At 41.4% G+C, this 21,812-nt stretch overlaps 1 protein-coding gene across 1 annotated transcript; it reads left to right on the forward strand.

Annotated features, from left to right (window-relative positions):
* Positions 1-450: 450 nt before the first annotated feature.
* Positions 451-21,788, forward strand: LOC141105358 (membrane-spanning 4-domains subfamily A member 4A-like). Its single transcript, XM_073595221.1, has 7 exons — positions 451-698; positions 4,094-4,204; positions 5,447-5,503; positions 11,127-11,244; positions 11,873-11,886; positions 19,062-19,187; positions 21,576-21,788. The coding sequence occupies exons 1-7, from the start codon at positions 459-461 to the stop codon at positions 21,654-21,656; spliced, it is 747 nt and encodes a 248-aa protein (XP_073451322.1). The 5' UTR covers positions 451-458; the 3' UTR covers positions 21,657-21,788.
* Positions 21,789-21,812: the final 24 nt, after the last annotated feature.

Raw genomic sequence — 21,812 nt, forward strand, 5'->3', positions numbered from 1 at the left:
GGGGAACATGTGCGACCTGATATGAGCTCAGTTTGCTATAATGTCACTTATTGTTTTATGTCTTATTTCTTTTATGTGTTGTATTTGTAATGATTGTAATAAACATTGTTTAACATGCTGTGTGAACTTCATTTTCCTTGGGTACCTAGAGAGTTCTTTTTTTGGGAGCTATCTTGGCTTCTGTATGTTCTCTTTGTATTCTGTTGTTGGATGATGATACCCCCTTGCCATGGTATTAATGCATTTAATTTTGGCACATTAATAGTTCAAAGGTAAAATCAAGTCAAATTTAAGTTTTCAATTTAACCAGGTTGCATTTAAAATAGAATTAGAAATGTTTTAATCAATCATTTTTGCTTTTAATTTCTATATTTTTTTTAGAGCGTGTACAAGAAAATCCTCTCAGTCCTGCTGGGTGTTCATTTCTGTTTTTTGTTTTTTATTAGTGAGGCTGAAAAATGTCTTCCGCCCAGTTCGGCAACAATGGTTTTGCACAGCCCAACCCTGCTTACCCCCCACCTGCCCAGTGGAATGTTCCTCCAGGTGCCCCTGGACATAATCTACCTCCTAACCCTCAGATGTGGAATGCCCCTACCGCACAGCAGTGGAACAATCCAGCAATTACAGTTATACCTCAGATGACCCAGCCAGCTGCGTTCCATCAAGAATTTCTGAAGGGTAAACCAAAAGCCCTTGGGGTAAGTGTGGCAAGTATGTACTTTAAAAAAATGATTAATAGAGTTGGATGAATCTGTTTGCCTGGATTTAGGTGTACGATTATTAAACTGAGAGGTTTTATCTCAGTTCAGTTCTCGGCAAAATTATCTCTTCTGCAGCCTGTTTATGAATCCGAGAACTTCTGTTCTCAGAGGAAGAACAGAGGAGACGTCTCCTCTGAAAACGGCAGATATCTGCACAGAAGGAGGTGGGCTGCCTATAACCTTGTGAGATATTGTGAGATTACAGTGCTGCCGAGTTTATAAAGTGAAACCAAAGTTAAAAAGATCATGTAATTACATACTATAGACACATGATAACTAACAGACAAAATTTTATATATATATATATATATATATAAATATTTTTAACCCACTGTTGTTGATATATAGAAAGAAAGAAGTCTTCTAATTGCACCAGCTTCTCTCCCAGATTCTCCACCTCTGAGCAGCGGCGACTGGTCCACAAGTGCCCCCCCAATCTCCATGCGGGGCACTGGACGCATATATTTCTACAAGTTTTTTTTTTTTTGAAGCACATGATTAGAGTCTGAGGCTTTAACTGGCTAGAAAAAGGTTGGGCTCGGGGCACAGAACACTGCGCCCTGAGCCCACCCACTTGTGACATTAACGAATCAATATTTGCTATTGTCTTCCGGCTTCTCTTCCAGGCCAATCAGGACAGGAAGCCAGTCTTAAGACCGGACTGGCTTGGAGGAGAAGCCGGGGAAACTGCAACCTGGATGGGGTAAGTGCAGACCTGGCGGGGGGTTTGTTTGCCGCCCCCCCTAAAAAAAAATTGGAGCACCAGCCGCCACTGCCTCTGAGCTGGAGAATCCGGGAAGTAGAATTTTCAGAGTAACGGCCAGTGAGATCTTTAGATGTCTTTCATAAACTGGCTGTTTGTGACAGAACGGTTGCGTGCTGTGATGGGCAGCCAAGAACTTGTTCTCTGCTCTTCATCTCAGCTATATAAACCAGTACACACAAGAGATCAGCCATGATCCTGAGGATCATGGCTTTTCTCTGTTTCATAAACGGACACCCGTGTGTCAATCAGTTCACTGAGACTCACAGGTTGTGAAATCTAAGGAAACCTTTTGCTGGATTCTTGTCCTGGAGATTTGAGTGTTTGCACTTATTTGGACTATAACATTTAACTTCCTATTGGCTGGGTGGTTGGTGCACATATGTTTTTAATTTTTTTTGTATATTATGAGATCATTACAATTTATATATGCTTATGCTGCAGATTATCACTAGATTGAGTGTATCACAAATTTTACAATGTTTGTCTGCATTAGTATTATTATTATTTATTATTATACGTGATCTATATAGCGCCAACAGTTTACACAGCACTTTACAACTTGAGGGTAGACAGTACAAATACAATACACTTTAATACAGTAGGAATCAGAGGGCCCTGCTCCTTAGAGTTTAAAATCTAAGAGGGAAGGTCAAGAGATACAAGAGGTAATAACTGTGGGGAGGATGTGCTGACAGAGAAAATACACTTTTACCCTTTTGTACAATTTATTAGTACTGTACTGGGTTTCAAAGTACAGTGTTAGCAGCCCAAAGCAGTCTTTGTTCCATTTAATTCTTTGCAGACGACACTAAGCTATGAAGTGGAATAACGCCCTTACATGATATCTCCAACTTACAAGCCTACCTCAATGCACTGTTTAATTGGGCAACTATGTGGCAAATGAGGCTTAATTATATAGTTATGCACTTGGGGGCTAAAAATATGTATGCTTAATACATACTAGGGGGAGAACAGCTGTGGTAGTCAATGATGGAGAAGGAGGTGTCCTGGAAGATCATAAGCTAAATAATAGCATGCAATGCCAAGCTGGGGTTTCCAAAGCAAGCAAAATCCTTTCATGTATTAAAAGAGGTATGGATTGCAGAGAGAGAGACATAATTTTGCCATTGTACAAATCATTAGTAACACCTCATCTAGGATATGCAGTTCAGTTTTGGCACCAGTCCCCAAAAAGGATACCAGAGAACTGGAGAAAGTGCAGAGAAGGGAAACCAAATTGATAAAAGGCATGGAGTAGCTCAGCTATGAGGAAAGATTAGAGGAACTGAATTTATTCTCTCTTGAGAAGAGGAAATTAAGGGGGATATGATCAACATAATGTAGAAGGGTGACCAATAGGGTAAAATGGTGGTTTACTCCAGATTTTATAGGAAGCAAGCACACTAATGGCACAGGTGCTGGCTTCATATGAGAGCCAAAGATGGAGCCCAAAGCCCCACCCTCCTGAGGAAGTCAGTGTGTGAAGGGAGCCGTGAGAGGTGCTGGCTTGCACCATACTGTCCAGGTCAGGACAGACCAAAGCCCGAGCCTGAGAGAGGCATTGCTTCCCCAGGCACTTGCTGCCATGTGATCTCAGGTGGTCGACCTGAATTGTTAACATGCAGCCTCCAGTGGGAGACCTGAGGGCCTGAAGCCTGTGTGGCTGACCCTGTTCCCACCATAGATGACGGGAGGGAGTCAACAGTGCATCTTGTCTGGTATAATGGAGAGAGAAGGCTACTGGTGGTGCTTCAGGGGCTTTGTGAGTACAGAAACACTAAGGATCCTTAGTTAACCCCATCTTGTGCTCTACGTGAGCTGAGGGTCCACAAAAAGAAAACAGTGGCTAGTGTCAAGAACTGTCCACTTTTTAACTAAGGGACATTGCTCAGTTCTGAAATCAGTTTGCTGCTGCTGTGAAGAAGTGCCTTTGCAAGAGCATCGGTCAAGTTTCACTAGGGAAGGAAGTTAGAGTCCTCGGTGTAAATAGTTAAATTTGGAGTATCCTGAGTTATTCCTTCCTTGTGCCTGGCTGCTGGGCAAGAAGTGGGGAAGACCTGGGCATCAAAATACCAGCAGCTCTTGCAAGGTAGTGCTACATAACTATGTACTTTTCTGTAATAAACATAATTTCCTGCTTGTGTGATTGGTTCACTGAATTTCCCAAAACTCTGCACTAAGATACAAGATACTAGTCAGATATCAGACCTGAAACAACAATGTCATTTTTGGTGAGATACTCCCAATAGGAAAATCACATCTAAAGGGATGCACACCCTGAAATTTTCCTTATTAGAGCCCTGCAGCTGATTGAAAATTATGAAACCACTCCTATTAGATTCACTTACCACATGAACACAGACAAATACAAACAGTGATTTCTTCATAATAACAAAAGGTAAGATTCTGCAACAAAGTTTGTTAAAATACTTGTAATGTACAAACATCACCCAGAGGGGAATGATTTTTTCACAACTAAAGGGGATTTACTCTTTAACCCAATAAATAAACTAAATGGAAACATGGAAACATTTTTTTAAAAAAAATCGTGTTGTTCTGCTTTTAGATTGTCCTTATCGTTTGGGGTATTTTACACATTGGCATGGGTATTGGTCAGCTTTTCACTTCATTCCTTACTACCGTGATCAGTGGAGTCGCATATTGGGGAGCTATTTTTGTAAGTAAAAAATACTTAAAATGTTTGTATGAAAGTTTATAATTTAATATTTTGTGTTCTTAACTTATGAGGTGCCAATACATTACATGAATTTGAAAGCAATACATATCAGGCACTGTCCCCGAGGAACTGCAAAACATAAGGCATACCCTGAGGATGGTTTTCTCATTGTTATTCTCTCAGTAAGCTATCTGTGTAATTCTCTCTCCTGCCACTAAATGTCCCCACATGCCCACAATCTGTGGCTTGTGGTAAAATGTTTTTAGGGGACGAAAACCTCTCCAGGTCCTTACCTGCCCATCCTGGGCGGTCATGGCCCCTGATACCTGGCAGCTTCCGGGTTCCATCTTCAGTCCCTATTTGGCCGGGTCATGAAACCGGAAGTGACGTGATGGTGAATTCTGATTTGCTATAGTCAAAAGTAGGAGGGTTCGGGGCGTAGTGCTCTGCGTCCCAAGCACAATGTTAAACAATATGTAAAAGAAAAAACTGGCAGCTGGTAGACAAATATGAAAAGCAGCAACTCAAAGTGAAATACTCACCAAACTAGAAATAAAGAAAAAAATGGAGCTGCGCTGCAAAAAAGAAAGTATACACAGTAGGGTGAACAAACATGTGCCAATCAAATAAACACATATGATAATGATAATTGAAATTGACCTGCAAAGAAAACAGTATAGGTGGATATGATTCAGTGAGCACACAAAAAATATTGAAAAATATTGAGTGAAAAATAGTCCAATATAACAAGTGATTGAATGGTGAACAAATATTCAATAGCAATAAACCTACGAAGAAAAATTAACATCAAAATCCTTGCAGATCGTTAAATAAAGTCTGTGCAAAAAAAGTTATTTTCAAACGGAGAATCTGAGTTTAGAGACACCCTGTGAAAAATCTTCCAAAATCTGTTCATGTTACAGGCTGATCTGCAGCTATATAAATGCACACTCACATAGAATACAGATGATTTTTGGTTAAATAGCTTTTTTTAAAGGAATCCCTTGCTAAGTGAATTTGTAAGCTACTATTTCTGCTCTTCTAAAAATGCTAGCTGTCTGGCGGTCTTGCAGCACACAGGTATTGAAATCCATGATTTCTGTTGTTGTGTATAATCATTCTATTATTAAAGCAATACGTTTATAAGGCACATAACAAGTGCCAACTACCTAGCCAAAACCTAAAACCACTGATCCACCATTTTTTTTTCTAGCTAAAGTATATTTTGCTTATATTTTGCAGAACATCATTGCAGGATCTTTAACAGTGGCAGCTACGTCCAAGCCTTCCATGTGTCTGGTAAGTAAACCAATATTCTCCTTATACACAACTTCTGACTGCTTCTATTGCACAGAGCATGCAAAAAAGTCAGCACACTTAAATCCCCTTTCCAGGATACATTTCACCTGCCACCCACCCCTTTTTTCCACCTCCTCTTATTTATGCATTTTTTAAAATTGGCATAAAATGCATTTTTTAAATTTACTATAACCCCTAGGTGGCGATGGAGCGCAATTATGTGGCCTCTCGGCGGGTGAACCTTGGTGCTGAGCAGCCGCATATTTGCATACCGCATTACAAACCCAGCTGTGCCAAGAGCACGTGAGCTGCATTCTCCTGGCGGCTACGGAAAGCTCCTGATTGCAAGCAGCTTTCTAATCATGTAACCACCTTGACACCCAAACACAGTGGTCACGTGATCGTAAACTCTGCCCCACTTCCCACCATCTGAAACCTCTTAAAGATCCAGGAGGCACTGATGCCAAGGGGTTAAGCCACGGTCACATGACACTGCAGCCCTGAATTTTCTTCTGTTCTGTTTACTTCCTGATTGGGTCCTTCTTCAGGTATCCACAGTGCCTGCATAACATGGACACTTCCTATTGGATGTCCATCAGCCTGGATCCTTCAATTTGGAAGGAATTAAAGTATAAATTCATACCTTCTCCTTTTGTAACACCTAATTTTTTGCCATATTGTGTGCTATTGGAGAAATTTTCCTTTACGTTCTGTCCTGTAGGCACAACAGAAAATGAGAGGAAATCTCTCCAAAGTGAGGGAAATGGCCTCTAAAGGCCCGTACACACGATACGAAAATCGGATGGAAAAATTTGTACGGCAAGCTGTCTGCTGATTTTCGGATTGTTGGTATGGTGCTTTTGACAGCCGATTTCACTTTCTTATCAGACAAAAGCTGACTATAAAATTTTTGTCTGAGGTGAACTCAACGTCCGATTTTCGTTTCATTAGTACAGTTTTTGTAAGAAAAAAATTGTAAGAGCAAGACTACGCATGCTCAGAAATGAAAGAATACTTGCAAAACACACTACATCACTTGTGACGTTGTATTCTGTTGTATGAAAATTTTCGTATTGTGAGTAACCTCTTCACTTTTGACATGAGACTAGCATGCCACAAAAAGCGGACGTTCGGTCGTCCGAAAATCTAAGCGTGTGTACAAGGCTTTAGACAGAATAAGAGTGCAACAGAAGATTTTCCTTCTTTTTTTATTCTAGCAACAACTCAAAATCTTAGATTTGCCCCTCATGTTCAGTGTTGGTCACAGTGGTATCTGATAAATAATTAGAAAAGAATAAAAATTAGAGAGAGTGACTCTCTTAACAGGGACACAGATGGCAATACAATTCTTACAGGGGTTTGTCTTTGGATACACTTTAACCTCCTTAGTGGTATTCCCGAGTGTGGCTCGGGGGGAATTTTCATTACCAAAAGCGGTAACCCCGAGCCGCACTCGGGATTGCATTGCAGGATCCAGGCAAAGTTACTTACCTTGTCCCCAGGATCCTGCGATGTCTCCCCGCTGTGTGTGCGAGCCATGTCCTCCGTCAGATCTATCACAGTGCCGAGCTCCGTTCCCTGCGAGTGTTGCAACGCATGGGGATGGAGCACGGCGCCAAATCCAAAAAGTTAAAAACACAATACATACAGTACACTGTAATCTTACATTACTGTATCAAATTATTTCACATCCCTTTTGTCCCTATTGGTTTGTCCAGTGGCCTGCATGCAGTTTTATATTGAGATTGTCCATAGCAACCAAAAAGCGTCCCTTTACATCAAAAGCGGTTTTAGACCAGCTAGAAAACAGCGGTAATTAGAATCACTTGCAGAACTGAGCGATAGTGATTCATGGGGAAATCCGTCATCAAACACTAATGCCCCGTACACACGGTCGGACTTTGTTCGGACATTCCGACAACAAAATCCTAGGATTTTTTCCGACGGATGTTGGCTCAAACTTGTCTTGCATACACACGGTCACACAAAGTTGTCGGAAAATCCGATCGTTCTAAACGCGGTGACGTAAAACACGTACGTCGGGACTATAAACGGGGCAGTGGCCAATAGCTTTCATCTCTTTATTTATTCTGAGCATGCGTGGCACTTTGTCCGTCGGATTTGTGTACACACGATCAGAATTTCCGACAACGGATTTTGTTGTCGGAAAATTTTATCTCCTGCTCTCCAACTTTGTGTGTCGGAAAATCCGATGGAAAATGTCCGATGGAGCCCACACACGGTCGGAATTTCCGACAACACGCTCCGATCGGACATTTTCCATCGGAAAATCCGACCGTGTGTACGGGGCATAAAAGTAATGACAGCCACAATTCTGCAACTGAGCAAATTTCAGTGTTTTTGATTACATTATTAAATAATAATAATTATTATTATATTATTATTTGTTATAATTATTTATAGTTATTATATTATAATTTATGATTTCGTGTTCGTGATTTCGGGATGTCTACTAGACTCTTGTTTGGACAGATTTAAGTGTGTTATTCCTAAGAATCACAGGCCTACAATATAAAACGCCAAATTTTCATGCAAAACATTGTACGATTTTGAACATCAAAAATCTGACATAATCATACCACCAGGGAGGTTAAAGCCCAACTCCAACCCCCCCCAGAATTTAAATATTGTATTGTGATACAATGACCATACATCTCATTCCTAATTCCAAACACCTCTTTCTAAGCCATCTTGCACTATAATGGATCAAAGCCTAGCTAATTTCCTGCCCTGTGATTAGACATTTTTTTTCTGCTGGCTAGTCTTCTTGGGCACTGGTCCCCTCCTCACACCTATGGGTTTTCTTGCCTCTGGAGCCTATGAGAGAGGTCCTACCACTGGAAGTGTTGCCACCAGCAATAAGAGGTGTGCATGTAAGCAGGTAGTAATGTGGACACCTAAATAAGGATCCCAGGAAGTAAATAGAGGAGAGAAGGCTCATCATGTGACCATGACTTCAGTTATGTAAAATGGGTATTTGGATAGTTTTTTTTTTATATACTAGAGGTTACTTTGGAGGGTGGTGGGTTGCTAATATCCTGAGTTGGGCTTCAAGCTTTCGTGTTGTATATCCAGGTATAGGTAGAAAATTCAACAGGCAGAGTAAGACTTCTTTCTTTAATTCCTCAGGTGGGTAGAATAATTCTGAAACAGTAATGTCACCTTTGGAGTGACCAATATGATGATTTTTATTTTGCCTGTGCTGAGAACATAGAATGATTTACCTTCTAGCATCCATACAATAGTAATAGCCACAGATGGGACAATATCGAGTGGGAGACATTTATGTTTTTGTGCAACATTAAGAGCAGACCCACACAAACATCATTTAGATAGTGCCCTTGGTTGGGAACAAAACTTGGGACATCAGATGGACTCTCCAGTGCTAATGTCTGAACAATCACAATGCTGTTCTCAAGAATATAGGAAGGAAGGGAATATTTTCTAATCACCAATGTTCAAATCGAAATATTGGATCTAAAAGACCATAAACAATGGTACACCTTGAGATACCGCCATATTTATCCTGTAAGAACAAGGTCTGTAAAGAAAACCAACATTACCCAGGGGACATTTTTTCCCCTAATGTTTTGTTGGCCAACAAGATCAGCTGAGGTCTGAGGGTGTCCAAAAATATCCAGGTATTTGACAAAATTCATTTGGAAGCATTGGACAAAATTCATCGAATTTCTTTATATTTAAAACATTATAAACTGGCACAATACTGTTTACCAAAGCCCGGTGAGGCTTCATAAGGCTGCTGGACAAAAATGCGTTTTTTAGCAGTGTTTAGGAGCTGTAGCGTTTCTGTTAAGGAGCAGCTGGTCGCTGGCTTTCTCCACAACCAGTGAATAGCTGGTTGTTAAGGAGAGGGCTGGCAAGCTGGCTGCCGCGTACTTAACAATGAATAACTCATCAGCTGTCAGTCGGTTTCACTGCTGATAACTGAATGGTAACAAAAAATTTTCCTACAACAAAAAATTGAGAAAAAAAAAACAGGTTAGGGGTCCAGCTCAAGGTATGGATATTAGTGGCTGCATTCTCAGCTGCACTTAATGATGACAGCTGTCAAAATGCCTGGTGGATATTTGGACAGGTGCATTTTAAAGGTCTACAGATACAGATGATGGTTCCAATGGAACAAGTAGAAACGCTGTATGTACTGTGTAATTCTACTCTTTGGATTTCCCAGATCCAGGGCCCCCCTATTTACATACAATGTACCCCATATTCATTTACCAAAAGTAGGTCAAAAATAAATAAAAACACAGAGCCAGTTTTTGACAAATGAGTAATTAAAAAAACAAACAAAAACAATGTCCCCTGAGGTAGATTCAATGTCCATCATGATGAACGTTAACGCCCCCCTCCCCCAAAAAAAAGTCTGCACCCAACGCTGTCTCCCGCCGAATGACAGCTATACCACATCCTCCTGCTAAATAAAGGAAGGCATGTGGCCACCGGTGACCTCACCGTCTGACCCCGCCCCTTGTGACATCATCAACCCAGAATGCTCCAGGCCAAGATTTGTGGGGAAGATGCCCTTGTCCTCATCAACATGGGGACAAGGTGCTTTGGGAGAGGAAGCACCCCCCCCATGTTGTGGACATGTTAGCCTGGTATGGTTCAGGAGAGGGGCACTCACTCATCCCCCCTTTCCTGGCCTGCTGGGCTGCATACTCAGATAAGGGTCTGGTACAGATTTTTGCCATTTTTTTTTTATAAATGTAACTCTCTTTTTTTCAATTTTGGCATGGGGTTCCCCTTAAAATCCATACCATTGGATAGAGGGACCCCCACGCTGTGTTTTTTTTCTTTAGTGCTGGCAATTCTTTTGTTTACATTCAGCTTTGAAAACCAGTGCTTAGCAGCGGTTAGCAGTTTATAGGATCTGTCAGTTTTTTTTCTACTGGAAAATCACCAGTGAGAAAAAATGCATTTTTCCCATAAGTGCAAAAAAAAGTGTTTGTTTTTTTTTGTTCCTAAAAGCTTGAAAAACACTTTTGGCCTACAATAGTATGCATGGACAAATAGGATAACACTATTTCCTTCTAGGGACAATTTAAAAAAATACTAATAAATAGCTGCTAGGTGCTTAAAAATAAGTAACTGTTTATGGAGCCTCAGGTTACCCAAAATCTAGATGTCTGTATGTTAGGCATCATGCCTTACTGTGTAGTTTTTGAGTCTGCCATTAATAGCACTTCCTGTCTGAGGCTGACAATGCTAAGTACCTGCCTCTCAATTAGCAGCAGCAATGTCAGCCTGCCATGAGCACTTAGTTGACTATTGGGCTGCCAATCAGAACTGCAAAAGGCATAAGCAGTCCTTATAGGAAGCCCAAAGACTAATTGAAAGAGTATGCACAGTAGGATAACAACACTGCTGCTAATCTCAATGCCCTACCCCCCTATCTACAAGACCCTATCCCCTTTTACTTGGGCATCTAACTAGGGAAGACCCCCTACCATGACAACATTAGAGCATCTCAACAAATCAGAGTCCCTACACCAAAATGTCTGCCAAAAATACATTTTAACAATGTATAAATACAGTAAAATAAAGATGATCTTTTAAGAAATGTGTCTTTATTTTCTTACAGATAAAAGGTTCCCTGGGCTTGAGCATTGTGATAACCATTATCTCTGTGCTAGGATTGACACTGAACATTGTGGATTACTTCTCTTATTATTACTGCCTTGGTTATTATTATTATCCTTGTATTGTAAGTATTTCACTCATTTATCTATCTATTTATCATTAGGAATGAAATGCTGGTTTTATCTGAACCTAAGTTTGGATCAAATTCTGCTTGTTTGAAGGCCAAGTTGAACCTCCAGTAGCAGCGGGAAGTGACACATTTATTACTATCACTAAACGTGAAAGTTTCCCCTGAGGCTAGTTGTTAGGAACCCAGCAACCAAGAGCCAGGTCCATTTAGCTATTAGCCTGACTGACAGTAGAATGTAAAAAAAGTGGCGGGGATTGTGTAAGAAAGAAAAAAACAAATGGCGTGAGTTATCCCCTCCAGTATTCAAACCAGGCCCTTCACATGTAGTATGCATTTTAAGCGGAACCCTATGCAAAAAAAGAAAAGAATGCATATGGTCCCCCAAATATTTTAAGGGGAATCCCCAAGAAAAAAGCAAGAGAAAAAAGTATGAGATCCCTTCCAAAATCCACACCAGATCCTTATCCAAGCATGAAGCCTGGCTGGCCAGGAAGGGGGGTTGGGGGAGAGCATGCTGGGAAGTGGGGGGGTATGGGGGCTGGGCTACTTGTTCATATATTAATGAGGACAAGGAATTCCTTCCACAACTTTGGCCCTGTGGTTGTGAGGATCTGCAGGTGGGGGGCTTATAGTAATTTGAAAAGCTCCTTTAAATATAAGGTGGGCCCAAATACCCCTCCCCCTGCATGTAAAACAGTAAATAAACACACTGATACTTATTGACAAGTCCTGTAAAAAAAAAGCATCTGTGGAAGAGGCACCTGCCAGGTAAAGGATGCTACTGTAGACAGTGGGGTAGATGTGGAAACGTATGATGAGGTTCATGCCTTTACTTGAAACAAGAGGTATAGGTTAGGACTTTATATGAGACCATGACCATCCAGTACACAGGTCTCCATCCAATTATATCTGAGAAAAATAAGGGGACTAGGGGAAAAAAAAGGGAAAATGGGGACTTTATATGAAACACATCACTAGGGCAGGCTGAGTCATCAGATGTAAAAAAATGTAAATTTATTGATACCACATGAGAAACAAGGTGCAATAGATGATACTCGCATATAGTCAATAGGTAAGGTACAAAGTATGTAAAACATGGCAGTAGAACATATAATAGTAGCATAGTAACATGTTATACATTGTAACATAGGTAGATTGCAACATCATCAAAAATTACACCCCACATGTGTATACGTGATTCATATTGTATTAAAATCCAACTGATGGCTAAAACACTAAAATGCCCATGGTAGATACATATTCGTTGTGACATGTCAAAAAGTTATGAATGTTCAGTTGTATTGCTCGACGCGTTTCGTGGAAGTTTGTCCACTCATCAGGAGCAGCTATCTGGAAATATCTAGAGTAACGTATAAAGTAGTAAGTAATAATATTTAATTACAACAGGAAGAGGGGAAGCAAAACCGCTAGTCCTAACACTCTTACCTGTAGATATATGGTAAAATAGTAGTAGGGCATATATAGGAACGTTCATGATGGTAGGAGATAACCAGGGGTGGACACATTTTCCCTTTTTTTTCCCCTAGTCCCCTTATTTTTCTCAGATATAATTGGATGGAGGAGACCTGTGTACCGGATGGTCATGGTCTCATATAAAGTCCTAACCTATACCTCTTGTTTCAATATTAATATGGGATGGAAACACACACTAAATACTATATATACCATTGCTGTGGTCTTGTGTCATATGCCTAGTTATTATATTTACTTGCTATCACTGGAATATCTTTGTTTTATCCTAGTCATGTTATCTATCCAGGTTGATACTCGGGGGGTGGATCCTTTCCATCCCCGGGAGCTGCGACGCGCACCGTTGCTATCCCCCTATCCCCCTGATCCACCAGTCATGGGATCGGGGGCGTGTGTCCGCTGTGCGTCGACGCCACGCCCCGCACGTCGGCACGTTTGGCGTCAATTGACGTCACGTGCCGTCGTGACGCTGTTCCCATCTGGCGTGCATATTGATGGAGACCGGAGGTTGCCTATATAGGCGCTAGTCGCCTTAGTGGGCTGCCTCCTCTCCTCCCTCCTAGCACGTCTTAGCGTGACGTTGGAGGTTCACCTCGTTGGCTGACAGGCTGAGACTTCATCTTAGGTAACCGTAGATCTCCTTGCACCATGCTTTCTTTATCCCCCTTTACACACCCGTCCTGACTCTACCTGCCTTGCACTATCCCTCCACCTTGTTCGCTTGGTGTTGTGGTGGGCTCTCTTTGTTTGTTTTTTCACTCCACCGGTCTCCCGGACACGATCTGTTTGTTTTTCCTATGTTCACTCCACTGTCACTTCACCTTGTCCCACACCTGATCTTCCACCTAGTGGTCATCCAACATTACTTGTTTTTTACCTATATGTATCTTATTTTATTTATCTACAGTTATCTTGGGTCAATGCTCTATCTTACACCACCATGTTGGAACCCTAGGTGAACCTTTTCACTACCTATTGCTCTACGGCGTCCTGAGCTGCCTCGCCCTGCCGCCTCTTGGTTGCCTCCTCAGCTCCCGTGGGGTTGTTGTGTCCACCCCTGGTTATCTCCTACCATCATGAACGTTCCTATATATGCCCTACTACTATTTTACCATATATCTACAGGTAAGAGTGTTAGGACTAGCGGTTTTGCTTCCCCTCTTCCTGTTGTAATTAAATATTATTAATTACTACTTTATACGTTACTCTAGATATTTCCAGATAGCTGCTCCTGATGAGTGGACAAACTTCCACGAAACGCGTCGAGCAATACAACTGAACATTCATAACTTTTTGACATGTCACAACGAATATGTATCTACCATGGGCATTTTAGTGTTTTAGCCATCAGTTGGATTTTAATACAATATGAATCACGTATACACATGTGGGGTGTAATTTTTGATGATGTTGCAATCTACCTATGTTACAATGTATAACATGTTACTATGCTACTATTATATGTTCTACTGCCATGTTTTACATACTTTGTACCTTACCTATTGACTATATGCGAGTATCATCTATTGCACCTTGTTTCTCATGTGGTATCAATAAATTTACATTTTTTTACATCTGATGACTCAGCCTGCCCTAGTGATGTGTTTCATATAAAGTCCCCATTTTCCCTTTTTTTCCCCTAGTCCCCTTATTTTTCTCAGATATAATTGGATGGAGACCTGTGTACCGGATGGTCATGGTCTCATATAAAGTCCTAACCTATACCTCTTGTTTCAATATTAATATGGGATGGAAACACACACTAAATACTATATATACCATTGCTGTGGTCTTGTGTCATATGCCTAGTTATTATATTTACTTGCTATCACTGGAATATCTTTGTTTTATCCTAGTCATGTTATCTATCCAGGTTGATACTCGGGGGGTGGATCCTTTCCATCCCTGGGAGCTGCGACGCGCACCGTTGCTATCCCCCTATCCCCCTGATCCACCAGTCATGGGATCGGGGGCGTGTGTCCGCTGTGCGTCGACGCCACGCCCCGCACGTCGGCACGTTTGGCGTCAATTGACGTCACGTGCCGTCGTGACGCTGTTCCCATCTGGCGTGCATATTGATGGAGACCGGAGGTTGCCTATATAGGCGCTAGTCGCCTTAGTGGGCTGCCTCCTCTCCTCCCTCCTAGCACGTCTTAGCGTGACGTTGGAGGTTCACCTCGTTGGCTGACAGGCTGAGACTTCATCTTAGGTAACCGTAGATCTCCTTGCACCATGCTTTCTTTATCCCCCTTTACACACCCGTCCTGACTCTACCTGCCTTGCACTATCCCTCCACCTTGTTCGCTTGGTGTTGTGGTGGGCTCTCTTTGTTTGTTTTTTCACTCCACCGGTCTCCCGGACACGATCTGTTTGTTTTTCCTATGTTCACTCCACTGTCACTTCACCTTGTCCCACACCTGATCTTCCACCTAGTGGTCATCCAACATTACTTGTTTTTTACCTATATGTATCTTATTTTATTTATCTACAGTTATCTTGGGTCAATGCTCTATCTTACACCACCATGTTGGAACCCTAGGTGAACCTTTTCACTACCTATTGCTCTACGGCGTCCTGAGCTGCCTCGCCCTGCCGCCTCTTGGTTGCCTCCTCAGCTCCCGTGGGGTTGTTGTGTCCACCCCTGGTTATCTCCTACCATCATGAACGTTCCTATATATGCCCTACTACTATTTTACCATATATCTACAGGTAAGAGTGTTAGGACTAGCGGTTTTGCTTCCCCTCTTCCTGTTGTAATTAAATATTATTAATTACTACTTTATACGTTACTCTAGATATTTCCAGATAGCTGCTCCTGATGAGTGGACAAACTTCCACGAAACGCATCGAGCAATACAACTGAACATTCATAACTTTTTGACATGTCACAACGAATATGTATCTACCATGGGCATTTTAGTGTTTTAGCCATCAGTTGGATTTTAATACAATATGAATCACGTATACACATGTGGGGTGTAATTTTTGATGATGTTGCAATCTACCTATGTTACAATGTATAACATGTTACTATGCTACTATTATATGTTCTACTGCCATGTTTTACATACTTTGTACCTTACCTATTGACTATATGCGAGTATCATCTATTGCACCTTGTTTCTCATGTGGTATCAATAAATTTACATTTTTTTACATCTGATGACTCAGCCTGCCCTAGTGATGTGTTTCATATAAAGTCCCCATTTTCCCTTTTTTTTCCCCTAGTCCCCTTATTTTTTTCATGCCTTTACTTGACCCTACTCAGTGTAGCTGGCAACTGATATCATTGAGGTGCAGTACAAAGCCATATGTCTCCTCGGGCATTTGCTACCCAAATGGCTGGTACTTTTATCAAGCTGATACACTGCAGGAAGAAGCTTCAGACCTTAAAGGTGCTGCCAGCAGCTAAAAAAAAAGCCCACACCAAAGATCTCTATGGACTGGCCCTAGGGATAGGAATGGTCTGTGTCTGTGGGGCAGCACCTCCAGATTGAAATGGCTATCTTTAGCCATCCAGTCTTCTGCAAACTGCCTCTGCCCCTTGACAAAATCCTTCCTCTTTGGTCCTCTGTCTCTCCCTCAGCTAGGCTCATGTTTGGTTTGTCATTATCCTTCATATCACTAGAGCACACTTGACAGTAAGCTCCAGCTGCAGGAACAACACTGCCTCTTGCTGCTCCCTGCCATCCTTCTGCAGCAAGTGACTCTTCATGTGGAATAATTCCTTCGACCATTCCACGCTAGTTTGTGGGATTATAACAGGCTTAGCTTCTCACTTTTTAAGTCTAAATTTCTAAATTCTATCCCCATCTCTCCCGTATGTGGGAACATCATTTATAGCCATGAATGGAGATCAGTCTAGGCCTAAACCAATTCTGCTAAATGTTTTCAGACAGGCAGAGATAGATGTTTATTTCTAATGTCTGTGCTGAGCAATGTGGTCCATCAATTTTTGTGTATTTTCTTCAATGTACACCAGGTTGCAGGGGACAAGTTAGTGCATGAATTACAAATGAGGAGAGGAAAGTAGGTTCTGCCCAGTCCTAAGATGTTTATCATTTCTGCATTTCATCAGCAAGATTCATTAAAAATGTTTGACGATATAAGGAACCCACAAACTACACCCTGAAGAATGTTTGTTTAACTTCCCTGAAAGAAGTAGTTGATGTCAGTGGAGGGAATAGAGCACCATTATTGGTGTCAGTGGCAGGAATAATGCCTCAAGGGCCAGATAAAGGCAAGCAAAGGGACGCAGTTTGGAGATCCCTGTCTTTAACTATGGTTATGGTAAAAAGTCTGCATAGGTACCATTTGCAATTAAGGAATTTCTTGGTACCCTTGAGAGAGCAAATGCCAGTAACTGTAACTTGCATTGTTGTTTTGTATGTAATTGGATTCAATAGATGGTTAATAACACTGTACTCAATGAAGAGAGGGGATGCTCAAAACCTTTGTGCTTTGTACTAACCTTTGAACCATGTGAATAAAATGCTAAAAAGATTACAGTAATAGTATTACTTTCAGAATGTGGAGATTTTTTGGGACAGTTAGGAATCTGTCTGTCTCCAGGACCTGGCATCACCATTGTGGCATACAGCTTAATGCCCTGTACACACAGTCGGACATTGATCGGACATTCCGACAACAAAATCCATGGATTTTTTCCGACGGATGTTGGCTCAAACTTGTCTTGCATACGCACGGTCACACAAAGTTGTCGGAAAATCTGATCGTTCTAAACGCGGTGACGTAAAACACGTACGTCGGGACTATAAATGGGGCAGTAGCCAATAGCTTTCGTCTCTTAATTTATTCTGAGCATGCATGGCACTTTGTGCGTCGGATTTTTGTACACACGATCGGAATTTCCGACAACGGATTTTGTTGTCGGAAAATTTAATAGCAAGCTCTCAAACTTTGTGTGTCGGAAATTCCGATGGAAAATGTGTGATGGAGCCCACACACGGTCGGAATTTCCGACAACAAGGTCCTATCACACATTTTCTGTCGGAAAATCCGACCGTGTGTACAGGGCATAACAGTGCAACTGGAGAGAATCTCACCACTTTGGGCTTTGGGATAATATATATCATGGAACAAAGAAAAAAATGTAAGGGAAGGGGGAGGCAGAAGCTAAACAGCAACAGTTGTAGATGACACACAATACGAAATTGGGGGGTGTAGCCTAGAATATGTAGCCCACCACACTGCAGGCCATGGTTATATATATTACCGCAGCTTACCAGCAACTAATTCTCCCTACACACGGGCTGTCAGCTCTCCCTAGTCTACTCCAACGCACACTGTCAAATGTCTCCTGAAAACCCTGCCATTTATAGGGGTGCTGGCACATAACAAGGCCTCCATTATCTTTCCATTCTGCGCCACCACACTTAAGTTCAAAGACCAAGAGGTTATAGCGGTTAGTTGGTTGCTATGGTACTAAAATTGTGCAGTAATCCACTGGGTCCATGGATTGTGAAATTACTGTGTTCACCCATATCTTGTCCCTAACTCCTTCAAGGAGAAGTACAGCCAAAACTTGTTTTGTTGTACTTCTCTTGCAGATCACAGGAGTGCAGATCATTTTCCAGCAGACAGCGAGCTGAAGTCCCCTGTTGGCTGGTGTCACCGAGCTGGTTCAGGCTCGGGAAAGATCTCGACCATATGGCCACATGCCTGGACCGGCATCTGGCTCAGCCTCTTAGCAAGCTGCTAAGAGCCTGAGCCGGCTGCTCCAGCCCCCTCCACAGCCCAGTGCTCCAGTGAGTGTGGGGGGGCAGAGCAGAGAGTCAGTGACTGACAGCCACCAGCTCTCTTCTCAGGGAGCACTGAGAACTGAGTGATCAGCGGTGTTTGATTGCTCTGTTCTCAGCCTTAGAGCCAACGGAGGACAAATGTAGCATCGGACCGATGGTGCATCCACTTAGGCAAGTATGATTAAAAAAAAACAAAAAAAAAACATACAGTACTTCTCTTTCTCTTTTTTTTAAAGTGTCCTAGGCTGAGCTATTCCTCTGCAGGTTCTTACTTTCTCCTTACCTCAGTCTAAGACTACAAGAGAGAACTATAAACCAACCACTTAGATAAAGTAGATTTCTATGAGTATGGTAATTGTATGTCCAGTAAGTTATACTTAAAATCTTTAAATACAAAAGAGGAAATGGAATAAATAGCTTCTTCATGTGTACCTTTTTAGCCTTGGATTTTTAATTTACTTTTTCAGACAAGACACATAAAAGAAAACTTGTTCAAAGTGTTTTACTCTTACAGCTTCAACCATCCTTTTAACAAGTTATTTTGCATTCACAGATTGGAGGTGATGTTCTCCGTGGATTTTTCATTGCTACATATGTTGTGCAGTTCTCCATTTGTGTTAGATTGGCTGTGATTGGTTGCCGGGCTTCGAAACACTCGAATCCAACAGTACCCACTCAGGTAAGTGTCGAAGTAGTCATATCTCCTTAAATTGGCAGAGCTTTAACACAAAGCCATAAGGACCTGATGCTAAAGTAATAATGCACTGTGCTACAATAGTGTATTGGGGTGCCATTCATTTTTAATGGCACCCCAACTCAAATTTATAATGCATCTACATTACAACTCATGGCGCACAATTGTGTACAGAAAAAGTATGCAGCAGGACCTATTTTTTTTCATGGGTTGGGGTATGTTAATTAAAAAAAAGAAATGCCCTGCAGCACACTGCATTTTGGTGTGAATGGACGCATTAAATCTTCAGTTCCATCCTCTGAATAAAATAAGAATCTCTGGTAGCCTGAATGAAAATTTGGGTTACCGCTCAGGCTCCTAGATCCTGATATGGTGGACTCCACTGTGGGTGCCAGCCTTGTGTGAAGAGCTGTCCCATGTTTGTGCAATCAGATAGAAAGCACCACCATGACTAAGCCTTATGGGTGGGGGAGAAACACATCAGGTGGTGTGGCCTGGACATGACTAGACTGAGACTGTTATTACCTACATGACCGTTGGGTTTGTTTGGCATGTGGCAATCGGAACTCTTTCTTCTTCCAATCTTTGGTAGTGTTACGAGAGTGTTGATGGTCTAAGTGCAAGGTGTAACAAGGATGCAACCTGCATTACTTGTATCAATCAAAGTAGATTAATGTGTCAGTATGAACAGAATGGATAGTAACATACAAATAATTACTTTTAATATAGTGGCAGTGCAAGGAAAAACACACCAATATCTGTTAGAGAAGCTACCAAAACTAACATGCATAACATATATACAGTACATAAACACTGTTACTGAATGCAAGAAGAAAAGTAAACAAGGTGTAATCTTTGAGGCTCAGAATGCCAGCCAGCTGCTTGTAAAAGAAAACAGTCTTCATTTTTACTTCCGAAAACCAGAAAAAAAAAACTGGTTACTTTGGCGAATCAAACAAACACAGCCTTTAACACAGCAGTTCATTGCCAGTATACTAGTCTTACAACAGGGTTTAAGGTCCCCACCTGCTCTGGAGTTCAGGAAAGGGCACCAGGAGCCAGGCAGTGTCACAGTAACAAGATAGTTCACAGACTTCTCACAATGGTTTCCTCTCCCACACAGACACCTACTGACTACTTCCTCGCCTTTTCATCTCTCTCTCAATGGCAGGTTATTCCTTTCAGGACGAAAATGCTCCAAAATTAGGGTTGGACGCTCTTTCCAACCCAAAAATCTATTTTCAGCCATATAAGGACCTAACAATCCTGGGGTACTGCAAACCATTGTTACCATTTTTCTGGATCACCCCTGAACCCTGCATAATGATGATAATCCCTAAGTATTCTTTTCTTTCACCTTAAAAGGGACCACAACCAAAATAATGGGCACACATATCTCCTATCTAGGACCCATGTCATTCTTTCTACAGGACACCAGGGGTATCTAAAATGTGAGCTGTATAGGCAAAGGAAAGCACAGAACATATGTTGTCCACATGAGTTATTTGTACTTTTGTATAGTCTATCCCGAGAGTTATACAGCTTTGCCACACAGCCCAGTCTAGCAGGAGAGGGGACTTGATCTTTTGTATTATCTCTCCTTCTATCAGTATGCTCCCTACACTGCACACAACCGATTGGCTCCTTGCGCTGATCTTCCCTTCCTACTTTGCAGCACCAATGCATACAAAATAATATCTACTAAAAATTATAGCCACCATACAGAACAAGAGAAGTGGTACTGTGCAGTGCCCTTACATACAGAAGAAGAACAGATACTGAGAATTACACCTAGCATACAGAATAAGTCACAAAGAAGTTGCAAACTTTTTGGTTGAACTAGATGGACTTTGTGTTTTTTTTTTCAACCTGACTAACTATGCATACGTTTTACTCTTTCCATACTCCATCCAATGGTTAAAAGTACAATTCTAGATTTTTTTTTTTTTAACTATGAAATGGCATTTGTAGTACTTGAATATTTTAATGTACAAAGCAAAAATTTAAAAGTCAGTCTTGTCGAAGAGCTGTACAGGTATATATATTGGGTAAAAAAAAACTGGGAACTAAAGTGACTGTTGTTACTCCATTGACCAATTCAGTGTAATCTTTTATTCTTTTGAAAAAATGAAACAACCAGTCTGAGAAGTTATTATGATCAATACCATTTTAGTTTCATTTATTTTCAATTTTTAAAAAAATATTGTAATTTTATATGCTGTATTATAAGATATAATTTAAATGAGTGCAGTGCTGATTCTAGAGGGAAGAATTTGTTCAGGACACTGATAGCTATTTCTATCTGTTGCACCTACTCTGCCGTACACCTCTCTGTCCCTCTGTACTTGTATATCTAATATATATTTTTTCCAGGTATTTGTGGTACAGAACGGTAATGCAGTTCTGCAAACATCTGCAGTTCCTGGATCCTATCCTGCCTACCCTCCACAATAACCACCCAGAAACCTTGCATGACACAAAGTGGGATGAGCGGTGGACGTGTCTTTCTTTTTCTCCTTTGTTTCACAACCCCTTCCCCATCATATAAGCTCTATAATTGATTTAGTTGTTGGGTTTTTTGTAAAGATCCTTCCTATCTTTCCCACATGG

The sequence above is a fragment of the Aquarana catesbeiana genome, linkage group LG08 (genome assembly GCF_042186555.1).
Source record: "Aquarana catesbeiana isolate 2022-GZ linkage group LG08, ASM4218655v1, whole genome shotgun sequence".
Classification (NCBI taxonomy): domain Eukaryota; kingdom Metazoa; phylum Chordata; class Amphibia; order Anura; family Ranidae; genus Aquarana; species Aquarana catesbeiana.

Excerpts from the sequence above, each read along its gene's own strand:
- LOC141105358 (XM_073595221.1), top strand. The coding sequence starts at position 459 with ATGTCTTCCGCCCAGTTCGGCAACAATGGTTTTGCACAGCCCAACCCT. Across the intron at positions 4,205-5,446 it reads CATATTGGGGAGCTATTTTT|AACATCATTGCAGGATCTTT; the intron begins GTAAGTAAAAAA and ends TATATTTTGCAG. Across the intron at positions 5,504-11,126 it reads CCAAGCCTTCCATGTGTCTG|ATAAAAGGTTCCCTGGGCTT; the intron begins GTAAGTAAACCA and ends ATTTTCTTACAG.